Genomic DNA, 16,202 nt, shown 5'->3' on the forward strand with positions numbered 1-16,202 from the left:
GCACTGTCCTGTTCTGGTTCACATGCAGACCCAGAGCCTTTACTCATTCACACCCTATCATTTTAGTCAGTATCAATGTCTTCAACACGGTGTCTACTACTTGAGGTTAAATGTATTCACTTGTTTGGGGTTAGCCTGTCCTAACTAGGATACCAACTTCCTGAAAACAGGGAACCTGTCTATATCCTCAGGGACTGTAAGTATCAGCATTTTTGTTGATATCATTAGTACATGTGACATCTTTTATGTTTATGTTACCACCCAAGGAACTTATTTCAAAGTGAAATTAATGGCTATTTGACTAGTTAAAAAAACACACACACACAAAAAGAAACAAAACCCAAGTCCTTCTCCTGAAACACATTTATCTATTATCAGGTGACACGTCTGTGATAAAGCTACTCTGAAAGATATTCTATAGTTCCCATAAATTCTTAAAGAGGGCAGCAGAGAAATCTGAGAGAAATTTTTGACTCCCAACTTTCTGACTTACAATGCTGAATGAGTGATGGTACCACTTGCCAAGACAGGAAATACTGAAGAGAAAGGTAATGAGTTCAGTTTGGGACATAAGTCTGAGGAGCATGTACTATCCAAACAGACACAGTGAGATATAAAGTTTTAAGATACAGGTTCAGAATTCTAAGAATAGCCTTATACACATAGAATATAAGCTCTCAAAAGCTACCTAAGTCTTAAAACATGCACCTCTTATTCAGAATCTAACGGATTTTGTAGTCTTTCCCTTCCCAATCCAACAAACTCAATCAACTTATACAAAGATTCTTTCTCAATATCAGAACCAAAAACTAACATCCTGTACTTCCAGCATTTGGGAACTGAGGTTAGAGGATCGGGAGTTCATGGGTAGCCTGTAATACACAAGGAGTCCCTACCTCAAAAACAAAACAAAATTCCCATTAAAAGTAGATTTTTCATCCTTGCTTTCAAAAAAGACTTTAAAGCATTTAGCTCAAAAATGTCAGTACTTACTGGGAAATAGCTGGTTCTCACCTTTTCCCTTGCTGCCCAGTGCAGGCCCGGTTACATACAAGCAAAACAATCTTGTCACTTGCCACTCTGGTGGGCAAGTCTACTCGCCCTTGTTTTGCTGCTGTTGGTGCTGGGGAAGACAGTCTATGATGATCCAAGCCAAATTTCAAGTGGTTTAGATTGTTGTTTAAGTGAATGCCTGGAACAAAATAAGAACAGCTCAACTTAGTTCTTCAAGATTCTTCTCATTCATTCAGTACAAAGAATAGAAATAGAAATAATTTAAAAAAAAAAACCTGTCGTTTATAATTTAAACTACAATTTAAAATAGGGGCACTCTCTAAGATCACTCATCTAGCCAATAGACTAGGTATCAGCATTCACTGTTTCCTTTAAAGTAGGCTTCCCTGTCTTTTAAAACTGGATATCAGAACTCTCTATGAGTCTAAGTCAGACATGGTTTTGAAGAACAAGTTTACTAGAATGACCCACAAATACACTCTAAAGTTAGATCCAGTAACCAGTAATCAAACACATTCCAGAAGCAATAGCGATAACATTTGGAATTATCTACAAGGTTTCACTAGCAGTTTATTGTCCTTGATTATTATAACAAGAGACAAAACTATACTTACTAATCAAGAGCTGTTGTGAGAACATAACTAGAAGAGATCAACCCATATTAGCAAGAACAAAAATGCCTAACAGACAGCACAAATCTTCAGTATCTTCTAGCAGAACTTCCTGTTATTTAGGGAAATCCAGCTCTTCAATGCTATCACAAGGCTCTGTAGCTAATCAAGGGCAATATCTGTTAATTTCTTTCAAAAATTATGTCACCTAACAAAATACACCCCTCATAGGGAGAAAAGGGCTTTCTGCCAATACCACCAACAACAGAAATACTAGAAGAAAAAATAGAACAACTTACAGACAAGCATTCACAGCAGAGTTCTGGCAATACCTAAACAGCCAGCATTATAAGGCTTGCTGTTAAGATACAGTAGCATTATAACAATTTGAGTGACAAATACATAGCTAATATCAAAATAAATTCAGATAGTTTAAAAAGCAATCACTAGGAATACAAAAACCTGAACTTTAATTGAGCTGCTAGACAGAACACAGTTTAGCATAAATACAACAAAGAAATTCCAAAGGAACAAGAGTAGGTTATCACTTTATAACCATTTTAAACTGTGATGTGAAAAAATAAAAGATAACAGAAATCAAATCTGAAACAATAAATTACCTCATTCCCGAGGTTCTTGGCAAAGTAAGTGTGGGAAGTGAACATGAGTCCTAGTGAGATAATGGGATCTGTTCAGCAGCAGTGGACAAAGATCCACTCTTCAAATCACAGCCCTGTGTCCCTAGCCAATGAGAGCTGGGGACAGAGATCTAACCTCTCTAATTCACAGCTGTCATTCACAGGGTCTTTAGATCTTAGACTAACACATGCTTGCAAGTGATGTACCTTCCAACAGAGACATGCTCTAGATAGAGTATCATGTTAGGACATGAAATCCAATAGTGCATAGGAACTCAGTGTATAACATGTTAGGACATGAAATCCAATAGTGCATAGGAACTCAGTGTATAACATGTTAGGACATGAAATCCAATAGTGCATAGGAACTCAGTGTATAACATAATCCTTAAGCAATCATGGAGCAGACAGAATGAGGAAATTTTCAGTTGAAAAATCACTAACTAGACTCTTGCTGCACATTAGAAACGGCTAGGTATAAAAAGATAGAAGCGTAAGCAGCAGTGTACACTCAAGGAAATAAGGCTTTACTAGAGGAAGCAGTCACTGGGAACATGCTGCTACTCACTTGTCTGTCTGTCTTTGTTGGTATCTGACTCTGTCCAAATGTATTTTTTATTTAGTTACAAAAGAAGTTGAGGCTATTCTTTCAGTTATGTATTTTTTATTTTTAATAATTATTTTGAGATTTTTCTCTTCTTTGTCTCAAATTTATTTATATTTTTATTTATTATTGAGCACAGGAATAAAAATTCCTGTGGCAATATGATGGACACAGAAAAACAACAAAAAGAGAATAAAGTATGAAACTGATTTATTAGAGATGATGGTATAAAAAGAAAAAAAATCTACTTGACTGAATGGGAAGAAGGGCATCTAAGGATGCAAGTGCAAATTCATGTCCAAAATAGAAGAACTCAAATAAACAAGTTGTTATTAACACTTAAAAGAAGAAATGAGCCTTGTACTCTGAGTAATGTGAGGAAGGATGTCTTTACAATGTGTTCAGTAGTTTCCAAGAAATTAGAAACAGGGGCAGAACAGAGATACTAAAACCCAAACACACACACATGCAACTAGAGAATTGAAGTGGGTTAAAGCAAACTTGTAAAAATAGGGAGAAAGGCTGGTGAGATGAGCCTCTACATAATGTGAAGGCACGTAAGAGGCTCTGTACAACAGGCAGGTGAAGAGTCAAATGTCCAATACATAGGAATCAGATTTGGTGTTCAGAAGGATCACTAGTAGCAATAAAATAGATTTTATTGAAAACCAAGTAAAGATAATTAAAATCTAAAAATCACAACAGTATGTGCACTTAATCACAATTTTTAAAACTGTATACTATCGTATAACACATTGATGCCCACAGTAGTCAAATCTGTATACTCAGGTGCATTATAGAACATGACCATTTACCTCTTTGACTGAGAATTCCTTCAGGCCTAAATATTTCTGGAGTCTCAAAGGCAAAAATGCAATCACTTTCATGAACTGTCTCCAGGTCATCTGTGTCACTAAAGGAACGATGGAACCCATCATAGTACATTTCCGTTAACACGATCTAAAAAATAGGAAAATGTGAACAGTTGTGTTGCTGGAAATTCAATATAAAATGATCTTCTACTCCTATGCTGACCTTCAGAAACCATCATGTTGAAAATGTTCAGTGAGGGCTATTAGATAGCTTCTAGGACCATTTTATTTGCTGGTAATGAAAGACTCTTAGAAGCATAGTAACCTCTGCAACTGTCTAACAATACACTCTAAATCTAGACCACTTATAGCACTAAATCCAGGGTTCCTCCAAGTCTGGGGATAGGTGAAAATAACAGAATCACTCATCCTTCTGTTTCACAGGAGGAAGAAGGCAACAGAGACCTGCCTAAGGTTCCACACGATCCATATGATTTCAGTCTAGGAGAGGACAGGCTACATCTGAATCTAAGACATTCTTTCACATCATTTCTCTTTTCAGATTGAAAAAAAAAAGTCAAATGGCCATGGCTATCTATATTGGAACACATAAAATCAACTCAAATGCCCAATGCTAGAAGCTAGTTAAATGCAGCCCTAGAAAGCTACTAGAAAGGATGACCTGAATATTATCTGCATTATGAAGTCAAACCCTTTGTAAACAAAAGATAAAGCTAAGAAAGATATGTGCAAATAATTCTACTTTTAGAAAAGATTGTAGGATACTCTCAGGGGAAAAAAATCTAAATACGATATAACACAGCCCTAAAGTTAGTGACCTTCTTGCTTGCACTGATGCTTAAGATATTTTTCATTTCTAAGTTATATTTTTATGATGAAACAGAAAAGCAAAAGGCAGGGAAGAAGACGACTGCTACATTCAGAGCTTCTGCTACAAGTTCAGCAGTGCAGTCCAGGGCAAAAGTACTAGACTGGGAACAGAAGGTTCCAGGTACCACCATTAAACAAGTCCATGAGATGGAAAGGCCTGTGGTCTGTTTCACAAATGGCCCTGGGCAGGGGAAGCTCCTCCCAAATTTCTTCCTAAAGACTTAATGCTTATGCTGTTTTTCTCCTAGTGAGCATGGAAGTATAATTCACCTCTCCAGAAAGCTGAGAGCTAAAGCAAACTAGTAATTATATCGCCAATTTATACCACATGTGAAGAGTGAGACAGCACTGAGGCTTTAAAGACACAGCTGCGTCTGCCTTGGATGCCAAGACCTCTCCTCTGTCTGCCCTCCTCTCATCCTGGACAGGAAAAGAATCAAGCAGCAATTTAAAGTAAAGAAAGTATCAATATTTTATCACTGTGCCAGAACTTAGCCTATGAAAATAGAAGAAGTCTGCTACATTAAAGCAACACTGCTTTAAGTGAAATTGCCCAAATGGAGCCAAATGAGGCCAAAGAACAAAATACCTTTATTATTTAAGTGACTAATTACATAGAAGTTTCCAAAAGCTATCCAGGGAAAAACTATTTCACTGGTAAATCATCCTTCCTTATAAATCCTAACAAATGTTTCTCGTGATGTTTTTCCAGTAAAAACTGTGTGTAAAATATGTTAAGTCACCACAAGTCAAAAGTATTTTTTGGTCAATTTAAACATAATTACTTACCAAGGTGTGTCCGCTTCCCCTCTCCGAAAAGGGGAAACCCAACTTTTCCCTATCTAAACAAAAGACTCTGGTCTTTAAGTAAGGAAACAAAACAGGCTGGCAGATGTACCTCAGGTACAGTGCACTTGTTTGCTGGAGTAAAGCCCTGGGTCCAAACCCCACAACAGGGGCCAGAGAACAAGCACAACAAGCATATACTATATACAAAACAAAAACACCATACTGGAAAGATGCCCATTCTCACCACCAAAACAGGCAGGAAGGGTTCCTAAGCCTCTCTGTTAAATGCTACAAGAGTAGTGTGAAATGCTAAGTAATTATACTTTACAAACAAAGCCATAAGGTCTTACATAAAGCAGGTTTTCCTGACACCCAGGATGCTGGCCTTGAATTCTCAAGCACAATCCTGCCCCAGCCTCCCAAGCTACTGGGACTACAGGCATGCGCCACCACGCCCAGCCAATCACAAAAGAACACATATGATATCACTCACTGATAATTGGATATTAGCCCAGAAGCTTGAAATACCCAAGATTCAACTCACAGACCACATGAAGCTCATGAAGAAGGAAAACCAAGTATGAGTGCTTTGGTCCTTCTTAGAAGGAGTAACAAAATACTCAAGGGAGCAAATATGGAGACAAAGTGTGGGACAGAAACTGAATGAAGGGCTGTCTGGAAGCCATTCCACCTGGGTATCCATCCCATATGCAGTCACTAAAGGTAGACGCTGATGTGGATGTCAGGAAGTGCATGCTGACAGGAGCCTGATATAGCTGTCTCCTTAGAGGTCTGCCAGAGCCTGACATATTCAGAGGCAGATGCTCACAGCTAACCATTGAACTGATCATGGGTTCCCAATGGAGGAGTTAGAATGAAGACTGAAGGAGCTGAAAGGGTTTGTGGCCCCATGAGGAGAGCAACAATACCAACCAACCAGAGCTCCCAGGGTCTAAACTACCAGCCTGGGAGCACTTAGGGAGGGATCCATGGCTCCAGCTGTATATGTAGGGGAAGATGGCCTTGTCTGGCATAGGTGAGAGGAAATCCTTAGTCCCATGAAGGCTGGATGCCGGGTGTGGGAGAATTCGAGAGTGGGAAGGTGGGAGTTGGGGGATAGGTGGGGTGACATCCTCATAGAAGCAGGAGGAAGGGGGATGGGATGGAGGTTCCTGGGGAGAAAGGGTAAGGGGATAATATCTGAAATGTAAATAAAATATCCAATAAAAAAATTTAAAATAAAATAAAGCAGTTTTTCCTTTTATATATACAATTAATTGAAGCAGGAAACAGTTTTCTACACACTGTATTCTTTGAGTCTGGATACCCTCCATCTATCTGCCCCTCAACACTAAATGTAACTGGTTTTAAATTTCAAACATGTTTAGCAGAAATTGGGGCAAAAAAATTCATATAAGCAGAATGCAATACTATAATGACTCATGTGTAGTTTGGTCTTAGCAGGTTTTTACCTGATCAGTGGGGATCTTCGTCTCCATAGACACGGCTTCCCGAAGTCTGGCAACAGTCCCAGACAGAGGCACAGCCACACCGATCCTCATGCAGTGGGAACATTTCCCTTGATACACTACAGTGACATAGAGAGGCCTGTACAGATCAAAGTCAGATCTTCCCATTAGTTACTTATTTTAGCTCAAATATAGAAGAAGTGAAACAAACCTGACCTGAAATCAACACAAAAACTAAACTAGGCCCAGGACATAGCTCAGTTCCCTAGCATGCACAGCCCTGCCTTCCCCAATATGACATAACCAGAACAGTGGCATATGCCGGCCACTGCAGCACCTGGAACCTAAAGGCAGGAGAGTGAGAGTTCAAGGTCACTCTCAACTACACAAGTTTGAGGCCAGCCTGTAATATGCAGGACTCTATCTAAAAAGGAGGGGTGGGCTCTCCCTTTATCTGGAAGCCAAATGGGAATAGTTCATTTAGACCTAACTAAAAACTACTAACAAGTTGAAAGAACTTTGCAAAAGCTATCATCATAAAAAGATTTTTCAAAAACAACATATTCATAATTGGTTCTGTCTTTTCCTTCAAAACTGCCTAGCTTCTGCAAACTCTTTAAAGTCTAAAATAAGTACAAGCAGGGTCTCCAGAGAATCTAGGACAACCAGTCTTTAAAAAGACTATGGCATGGTCTTGCCTCTATCATGTACCTGCTCAGCTTGCACACTCCAACAGGCACTTAGCTTCAAGAATTTAACAAGGCTTGTGTTCGTTACTATTACATCTATTACTTAACTAAATAAGTGAAAAGCCTTAACTGGCGCCTACAGAGGAAGAAGTACCCCATCAAAGCAGACTGTTATTTTACACATACATTCTTACCTTGTATGGGGCAGAGGGATTGGCAAAGAAATGCACAGGAAAGGGTCAAAAGTGTTGCTCTGTTTCTGACAATGAGGACATGTCAAAGAAGATCTTTGAAAACAAAAATGTAAAACATTCACATTAAGATCACATAGAACTACGCCAGGCAGACAAAACAAGAGGGAACATGTCATTTGCTCCTACCTGTACTGGGCTTGAAAAAGTTCTTGTACAAAAGTGCTACACACAGGAAAAGATGGTCCCTCAGGCATCATCATATCTGTCTCTGATGGTGGCTTAAAAAAAAACAAAGTATAATTCACAGGCCGAAGTACCAATTCTTGAATGAAATTGAGCCTAAAAGGTCACAAATACCCAATGTCCTTTATAAGCTGTACATGGAACCCAGAACATAAGCTGTATATGGAACACGCTGTGCTAAAGTAAACAGAACACAGTTCCCATGGACTCAATCCCTCAGACAGACTACTGCACACCACATTTATCGGTCTCTAGCCTGTTGAGACCAGCTCTTCTCTCGGTTGTTTCAATCTTTATCTTGATGCTTAACCCACAGTTTGCTTCATATTTTATTCAACTTCTTTGTGTCCCTAATACTAAACATCTGCTACCACATGTAGAGAACACTGTATAGGATGTTAGGATATAAGGACTAGGAACACAGTGCCTGGCCTTTAGGCTGTTCCCATATAGTAAGCCAGCCATATCTACAGTTATATGACAGTATAGTATTCAGGAACAAAAGGACCTTAAATCAGAATAAACCACCAAGTTTCTAAAACTAGAAATTTTGAAATACAGAAGAGACTTGTTGCTAATTTCAAAAGCTCCCTGGGGAAGTAACCTTCTCATCATATAAAATCTTCCCACTTTATCTATCATATTAAGGATACACGTAGAGAAGTTGACTAAGAAATACTATGTTTTTCAGTAGGACCATTCTGGACTCAGTTCCTATGCTCAAATCCAAATCTAACAGCAGAGGTATTAATACATTTCCATTCTGGCTATGTTATTTGTCCTACTGATTACAAAGTATGTATCTTACTGGAATAGAAAGCAACCAATTCCCTCACCCCCACCCCGCCCCCATTAGACTGTAAGGTCCTTAGGAACAGTTGTCTTTACCTTACATTGCCAGCACAATAAGCAGGTAAAGTATCTCATAAAGTCCCCACTTAGTTTTATACACACCAAGAGCTAGTCACTAGTTAACGAAACAAGCCCAGTGGATGTTTATGAGAAGACTTCCTTCTCTCTTTACCCTCTTCCCTGCTCCCTGACTGCCCCAGGGACTACATGTACTCACCTTCAGAGGAGGCTGGCCACTCTGCTTTACAGCATGATTGAGGTCTTCATGAACTCGATCCAAAAGCCATAGCAGGAACTCCTGGGCATCATGTTGGGAATTCCCTCGATACTGCAATGCATTCTTTGACACAATACTCTGCAAGTAAATAATCAGCACGAACAGCTGTGAGTTCCTGGCTCTAAAGACTATCATAATTCTGAAATAGGGATATAAAATATCAAAGGTGTCCCAAAAAAATTCCAGAAAAACAAAACCGAAGGAATATCCTGATAAATTAAATTCAATCAACAGCAAGGTACTAATGCTCACTTCTTAGCTGTGATAATGGTATAAGATACTAATGACAAGGAAACCAAACCAATACAGACTTTTAAAGGACTCTTACTTTTGTTGACTGTTCTGTAAATCTAAAATTATTCTAAGAATTAAAAGTTTAGGAATATATTTTTAAAATTAATATAGTGGTTGTACAGAGAAGGTGTTGTGGAAGTCGAACACAAGCTAGAGGATAATGACAAAGAGTTGGAGGATAATAATCTCTCAAGACATCACTTAAGCCTTAAAGGATAGAGGCAGGAATGGGGGGGTGGGGCAACATATTTAAACATATTTAAAAGTAGTAAGAAAGTATGACACCCTTATGAAAGACCAAAAAGTAAAAGAGACCTGAAAATGCAGGTCTGCAAGGAAGAGCAAGAGGAGTGAGTAAAGACAAGACTGGCTCAAGACGAACTTAAATAGCAAATCAAAGCTGATACAGGAAGCCAGGAAATGGTTTTAAGTGAACTGGCTAAGACCATGTGCTCTGAGAAGAGAAGATGGACTATTCTGAAGTACAAGGAAGTGACTTGTGGGGCTGGAGAGATGGCTCAGTGGTTAAGAGCACTGGCTGCTCTTCCAGAGGTCTTGAGTTCAATTCCCAGCAACCGCATGGTGGCTCACAACCATCTGTAATGGAATCTGATGTCCTCTTTTGGTGTGTCTGAAGACAGCGACAGTGTGCTCATACATAAAATAAAAATAAATAAATCTTTAAAAAAAAAAGGAAGTGACTTGTGGGGATTGGTACAGAATAATGCATGCAGAACATTTTATATATAAATGAGACAAATAAGCCGGGCAGTGGTGGCGCACACCTTTAATCCCAGCACTTGGGAGGCAGAGGCAGGTGGATTTCTGAGTTCGAGGCCAGCCTGGTCTACAGAGTGAGGACAGCCAGGGCTATACAGAGAAACCCTGTCTCAAAAAACCAAAAAAAAATAAAAAAATAAAAAAAATAAAAAATAAATGAGGCAAATAGCACTCCAACCTTAGCTATGAGTGTTTAATTTGGAGTAGGGGTTGGTACACAATGGTAAAGCAGTTGGGAAACAAAATGAGGAAAGAAAACACGAGTCTAAAGACAACACTTTGAAGACATACATGAAAAGGCAAAGTTGCAAGAGATTTATAAATATGTCATAATCAACAGAATCTGTGGCCAATAAGAGACTTAGGAAGCAGGCCTCCATCACCCATGTCTGCTCAGACAGAAGTTTTTACATACATCAAGATAGAAGGGAAAGAAGACAATTTTAAGTTTTCTTTCAAATCCACTACACCTGAAGTTTAAGAAAGTACTCATGTGGGCTCAGTGCAAAAGTCTACACTAAAAACAAAAATACAAAAGTCAACAGATGAGTGACTGTAATCACAAATAACACTGAGATTGTCCAGTGATATCAGGAGACATCAAGCCAGAGGAGAAAACTCAGAAGACACATATATTCAGGTATGGGAGGACATCAAAGGAGACTGAAGAAAAAAGTCATGAGAGCTGTGGCCAAGAAAATCAAGACCACAACATCTAAAGAGCCAAATGAAGAGATTCATGGGGAAATGACCTACCAGAATTATTAAAGGTAAACAATGACAAAGCAAACCAAGCAACTAAAAACTGGATCCAGAGAGATGGCTCAGCAGGCACTTGTCATGTAAGCCTGGCAACCTGAGTTTGATTCCCAAAACCCGTGGAAAGGTTGGTGGAGAGAACAAAACCAACTCTACAGAGCTGTACTCTGACCTCCACATAGATGTCATAGGGTATGCACATCCTCACACACATCATACAGGTACACATACACACAGAGAGAGAGAATCACAAACTGCCTGCTTTATTTCCAATTAAGAAAAATAATAAAGACCAAAAAAATTAAAAAATGAAGAAACAGGTTGTAATTTAATTGTGAAGAACTGTCACAGCTTGATGACAATCACATGTAAGTAACAACAACAACAAAACGTTAATTATAAACTATTTTGAGATTCAGTTTGAGGAAGAGTCAAAGAGATATGAGAAATAATACATGTGACACCAATAAAACTCACCAGCAATCAAGAGAAGGAAGCCAGGCATGGTTGTTCATATCAAATATCTCATCAGTTTCGAGTCTGGGACAAGAGGATTGCTGTGTATTCAAGGCCAGCCTGAACTACAGAGACTGAGTCTGTCTCAAGAAAAAAATAGTGGAGGAAGGACTTGATAACAAACAGAGCTAGAAGAATAAAACATGGATGTCATCCAGAAACAACATGCAAGGGACAGATACAGGACCGCCTTCACTACACTACCCAAATTCTCCCAGCAGAGGTCAGACTTTTTTCTTGGTCTAGTTCTACTTATTTATCTATCTTCATTGATAAATTGGTCTCTTCCGCGGTGGTCTAATGATTAGGATTCAACCCTCCTGATCTCTGCCTCTTCAGAGCCTCTGGAATATTTACACTCTTGATATCTTCACCACTGTAAAGTATGTTGGTTGTGGCCTTCTGTTCCTTCACCTAGGAGCATCAAAACAAAGCCACTGGTATGTACAGTAGAAGAATAGAGATGAATAGATAGTTAGTGATACTAGGTCAGTGAAGCTAAAGAGAATACCAGGAATGTCATTAAGGTTTTTTATTTCTGACTTGGGTAATGATCAGGAATAAACCTGAAAATAATTTGAGACCACAGAGTTCTGAACAATCTGAGTTTGAGGCACCTATGTATCACCCCAAATGGCTACACATGGCTCAGGAAAGAGATCTAGGGGAGTGATTTAAGTCAGAAATGTATATGACTATCAAATGAGCAAAGAGAACTGCTCAAGTAGTATCTAGTGAGAAGAGTAGCCACCAGGCTAAAATCTTGACAATATGAGCCTAATAAAAAGAAATGAGACTGGTCAAGGGAGTTCACACAAACTGAATCTCATGCAGATGAAAGCAACAATGCAAAATACCACAGAAAAGTCAAGTAACACAAGCACTGGGGTGGTCATCCTCTGGTCTCACTTGCCGATTTGATCTCAGTGAAGCAAATATCTATTGCAAAGGAGTAAAGCAGAAGACAAGTAAGGAAACTGAACAGCTTCCACTGACCATTCTCCATATCCCAGAAGCTGAGCTGTGCAAGCAAGCAAGAATCTGTGACTACCTAGAGAGAGGCAGCTAATGGAAAGGAGAGATCTGAAGAACATTCTTCAGCTCAAAGACAGGAGATTTAAAAAGTAGAGGAATTCTCCTTAAACAGGTTAGGGGCTCAGACAACAGAAGCAAGCAAAGACAGTCCTACACAGATGAACTACAGACAAGAGAAGATACCAGTTCCACCAGTTTGCATAGTTTGCTTTACAGAGGAAACAGAACAACTAAGAGGTCTTATGTATCATGGGAGAGATAACAAATCTTACAGCTTGTAGCTAGGTCATAGCAACTGTCAGAAGCACAGCAACTCTCTATTCAAAACACACTCCTATTTTCTTCAGCTTGTGTATCCCAGAAACAAACTAACCAAAATCACAATCTCCATTATGTATCAATGAAACTTTACACACAGCAGCCACTAAAATTTCAGGACCAGGTCAACATTTAATTTATCAAAATTGCATTAAGTTTGCTTATGGTTCTTACCACTAACACTTCAATTCATCTGGACTCACCCACCAATCGCTATGTACCAAGATACTGTAGGAGGTTGCTCAGCAAGACAGTTGTCAAGAAAGAATGAACAGGCAACTAAACTAAAGCAAACCTAACTAGGACAAAATCTATTCTGGATCAATCCTATCCTCAATCACCATATCAGAAACTGAAGGAACTGAAGGAAAAGAAAATCCCACTGAACAAACACAAAAGCTCTTCTTTCTGCCACTTTTAGGCCCTCAACATAGTGACATCTCACCAAAGATACACAAGGGACTATTTATCTTACCTCTTACCTAGACAAAACAAAATAGAGAAAAATAGTTAATTATTTAGTGTGTGCCTCAGAACCCCACATAGCATACAACCCCAAAATATCTCATTACATACATATACATATACATATACATATATATACCTAAATCTAAAACCAAATCTGAGACCCCAAACACTTCTCATTCTAGGTATTTCAGATAAAGGATATTCAACTTGTATCTACAATTTTAGAGAAAGAAATATATGAAATATGAGCATCTAAATTCACAGATAATACCTAAAGTGAAATCTGTTTTCTAAACTAATGCTAGAAATAAATAAGCATTTGTCTTGAAAACCGTTCATCTTTTGAATCTGACTTTTGGGATACCTACTAAGTTAATGAATAACTAAGCCTTAGGTTGATCTTTGTGAGAATGGGTGAGTGCTATAAAACACACTAGAAGGGTGAGGAAACAGTGAGAAAGGCAAAGTACTTACATAGCAGTTTGCTACACAGGGTCCAGAATGCAGCCATGATCAAACAGTACTGTGTCCTTCATCTACTCCCTCACTTTCACCTTCTCTGTGGAGGCTCTTTGGCCTACCAATACAAATCTGGCAACAGACCCTGGAAGACAAACCCTAAGGTCTTGACCTTCTGACATACTAAAAAGCCTCCACCTCAACCTCTGACCATATAAGGACTCTGAACATATAGGGACTCTGGTGAGGGCAGAGAAAAATTATGCAGATTCTATTATGTGCATTTTCAAAACCATGATTTAACCTGTGGTGCTACATAACCCTGAAAACAAGGAAAGGGAAGATATCTAAAACACAGCTTACCAACCCTGGCTACACATCACAGTCATCTGGGAAACAGCCAAATCAAACCAGACAAACACTCATATCCTGACAACAGTAGAGATGCAACATTATTAGTCTATGGCACAACCTGAGCACTCCAAGTTTTTGTCAAGTGTAATTTTTGTTTTTAGTGACTCTACATCTAAAGTGAAAGGAGACTGAGACCAAATAGGACCAGGCTGGAAAAGCTCTCATTTCACTTTCTAAATCATCAAATCGTGTGAGAAGCTCGAGAGGCTCCTTCATAACTGTATTATATCACTTAATACAATATTCACTGTTAAGATTTACTGAGCGAATATACTGTATTGGGCTCAGAGTAATTATAGGTGCTATTTCCTACAAAGTCCATCCTGAGGAAAATTCCATGCTACAGTATTAGTAGTCACAAATGGTGTGGTGGTTCACACCTTTAATCCCAGCACTCAGGCGGCAGAGGCAGCTGTAAGATCTCTGTGAGTTTAAGGCCAACCTGATCTATATGGTGATTTTCAGGTCAGCTAGGGCTATGTAGAGACCCTGTATCAAAACAAAAAATCAACAGAAAAAAAAAATTGAGAGAACTACGAAGTAGCTTGTCCAAAGCAAACAACACTCAGCCTTAAGACATTTCTGTCCATGACTTTTCACTGATAAATAAAGCATCTTCAACAGTTGTAACTCAATGTTTCAACTGAGGCTCACACAGAGTTTAAATTTTCTCACATTGAATGTCAATTGTCTGTGCAGACAAAAATGTGTTTAGAGTCAGAATAGAGTAATACCTAATGGCAAAATGTTAGTGTCACACAGATACACTTCCACTTTCTAGACTTGGTTGGTGGCAGGACACCTGGCTCCTATGTGTGATATTCTGACACTAATCCCCAGATCTGCATTAAACCTGTAAAATAGTTTCCACTTAACAACATAAAAAATTCCTTTTTAAATTTCAACAGAACATTCTTTCCAACTGCTAGTAGACAGTCAACCCTGTAAAACTGGGTAACATGACTTAAGGTAACTTCTTACAGGAATGTCACCATTATTAGCCTGAAGAAATGAATAAAAATGTATGTAAAAAGGTTCATCACAACTAGAAGTCATTTAAATGTCCCCAAATAGATATTACATGTTGATGAAATGAGCTAAAGAATGTTTATGACAAAACTACTCAAAATACAATATGAAACAGAAATTGCATGATGGAAAATTATACATACAAACATAAATAAATACATGAATGGATTATATCAGTTATAATGTAGACATGTTGGAAAGGAGTTTGACACTCCTTGGCCAGTTATGCAGTTACCATACAACCCAGCAATTCTACTCCTAGTATATATCCAGAAGAAATAAAAATACACATTCACTCAAAAACCTGTATAGAACATTCCTAGTAGCACTATGTATACAGTCTTTGTCTTTCAAAGGACCAAAAAGAAAAGACAACATAAAGACAACAGGTGATGAGGGAAAGTGCATACCTGAAATTCCAGCATTTGAGAGGCTGAGGTAGAAAAGGCAAGTTCTGAGCCAGGCTGCCTAATGAGTTTCAGGCCAGACTAGGTTACATAAACTATCCCAAGAAGCCAAACCAAACAAACAAACAAAATGGAACATTCATATATAATTATTTTTGTTGTTCAATGAAATAAAGTAAGATACATCCTACAAACCTGTGAGCTTTTAAAGCAACATGCTAAATGAAGTGATATGTGGCCAGAAAACAAGTTTATGTGAGGATAAAGGATAAAGCCACCAAGGGGAGAACAGAAGCCTTCAGAGTGCTGGTAACTTATTTTTGTACCTGGTGACAATTCATTACTTTAGGACAATCTATCACGCTGTATACTAATGACCTGTGCATTTTTTGCATGTATACAATATTCTATAAAAGCTTTAATGTTACTTTCAAAAAAGAAACACACACACACTAAAATGTCTCATTTCAGCTATACTTTCTTGGGCTCTAGCTCTATGTACTTCCTACTCACTCAGATACTTAACTAAGAGCAGATCAGAAACTGTCAAATATAGATGTGAAGCAGCAAATGACCGACTCCCAGGGAGAGGACAGAGAAAGAGAATATGACCCATGAAAGGCACTGGTGCAGACCAATG

General features: G+C 38.6%; 1 protein-coding gene across 1 annotated transcript in view; it reads right to left on the reverse strand.

Moving 5' to 3' along the window:
* The window catches only part of Usp31 (ubiquitin specific peptidase 31), a 59,617-nt gene that overhangs the window by 26,854 nt on the left and 16,561 nt on the right, over window positions 1-16,202 (reverse strand). The window contains exons 2-7 of the mRNA XM_028764229.1: window positions 9,024-9,161; window positions 7,898-7,989; window positions 7,712-7,804; window positions 6,832-6,967; window positions 3,683-3,827; window positions 1,015-1,192 (exon numbers count right to left, since the gene is read on the reverse strand). Coding sequence (XP_028620062.1) covers window positions 1,015-1,192; window positions 3,683-3,827; window positions 6,832-6,967; window positions 7,712-7,804; window positions 7,898-7,989; window positions 9,024-9,161 — 782 coding nt within the window. The remainder of the gene's footprint in view (window positions 1-1,014; window positions 1,193-3,682; window positions 3,828-6,831; window positions 6,968-7,711; window positions 7,805-7,897; window positions 7,990-9,023; window positions 9,162-16,202) is intronic.

The sequence above is a fragment of the Grammomys surdaster genome, unplaced genomic scaffold (genome assembly GCF_004785775.1).
Source record: "Grammomys surdaster isolate TR1022 unplaced genomic scaffold, NIH_TR_1.0 142, whole genome shotgun sequence".
Lineage (NCBI taxonomy): Eukaryota > Metazoa > Chordata > Mammalia > Rodentia > Muridae > Grammomys > Grammomys surdaster.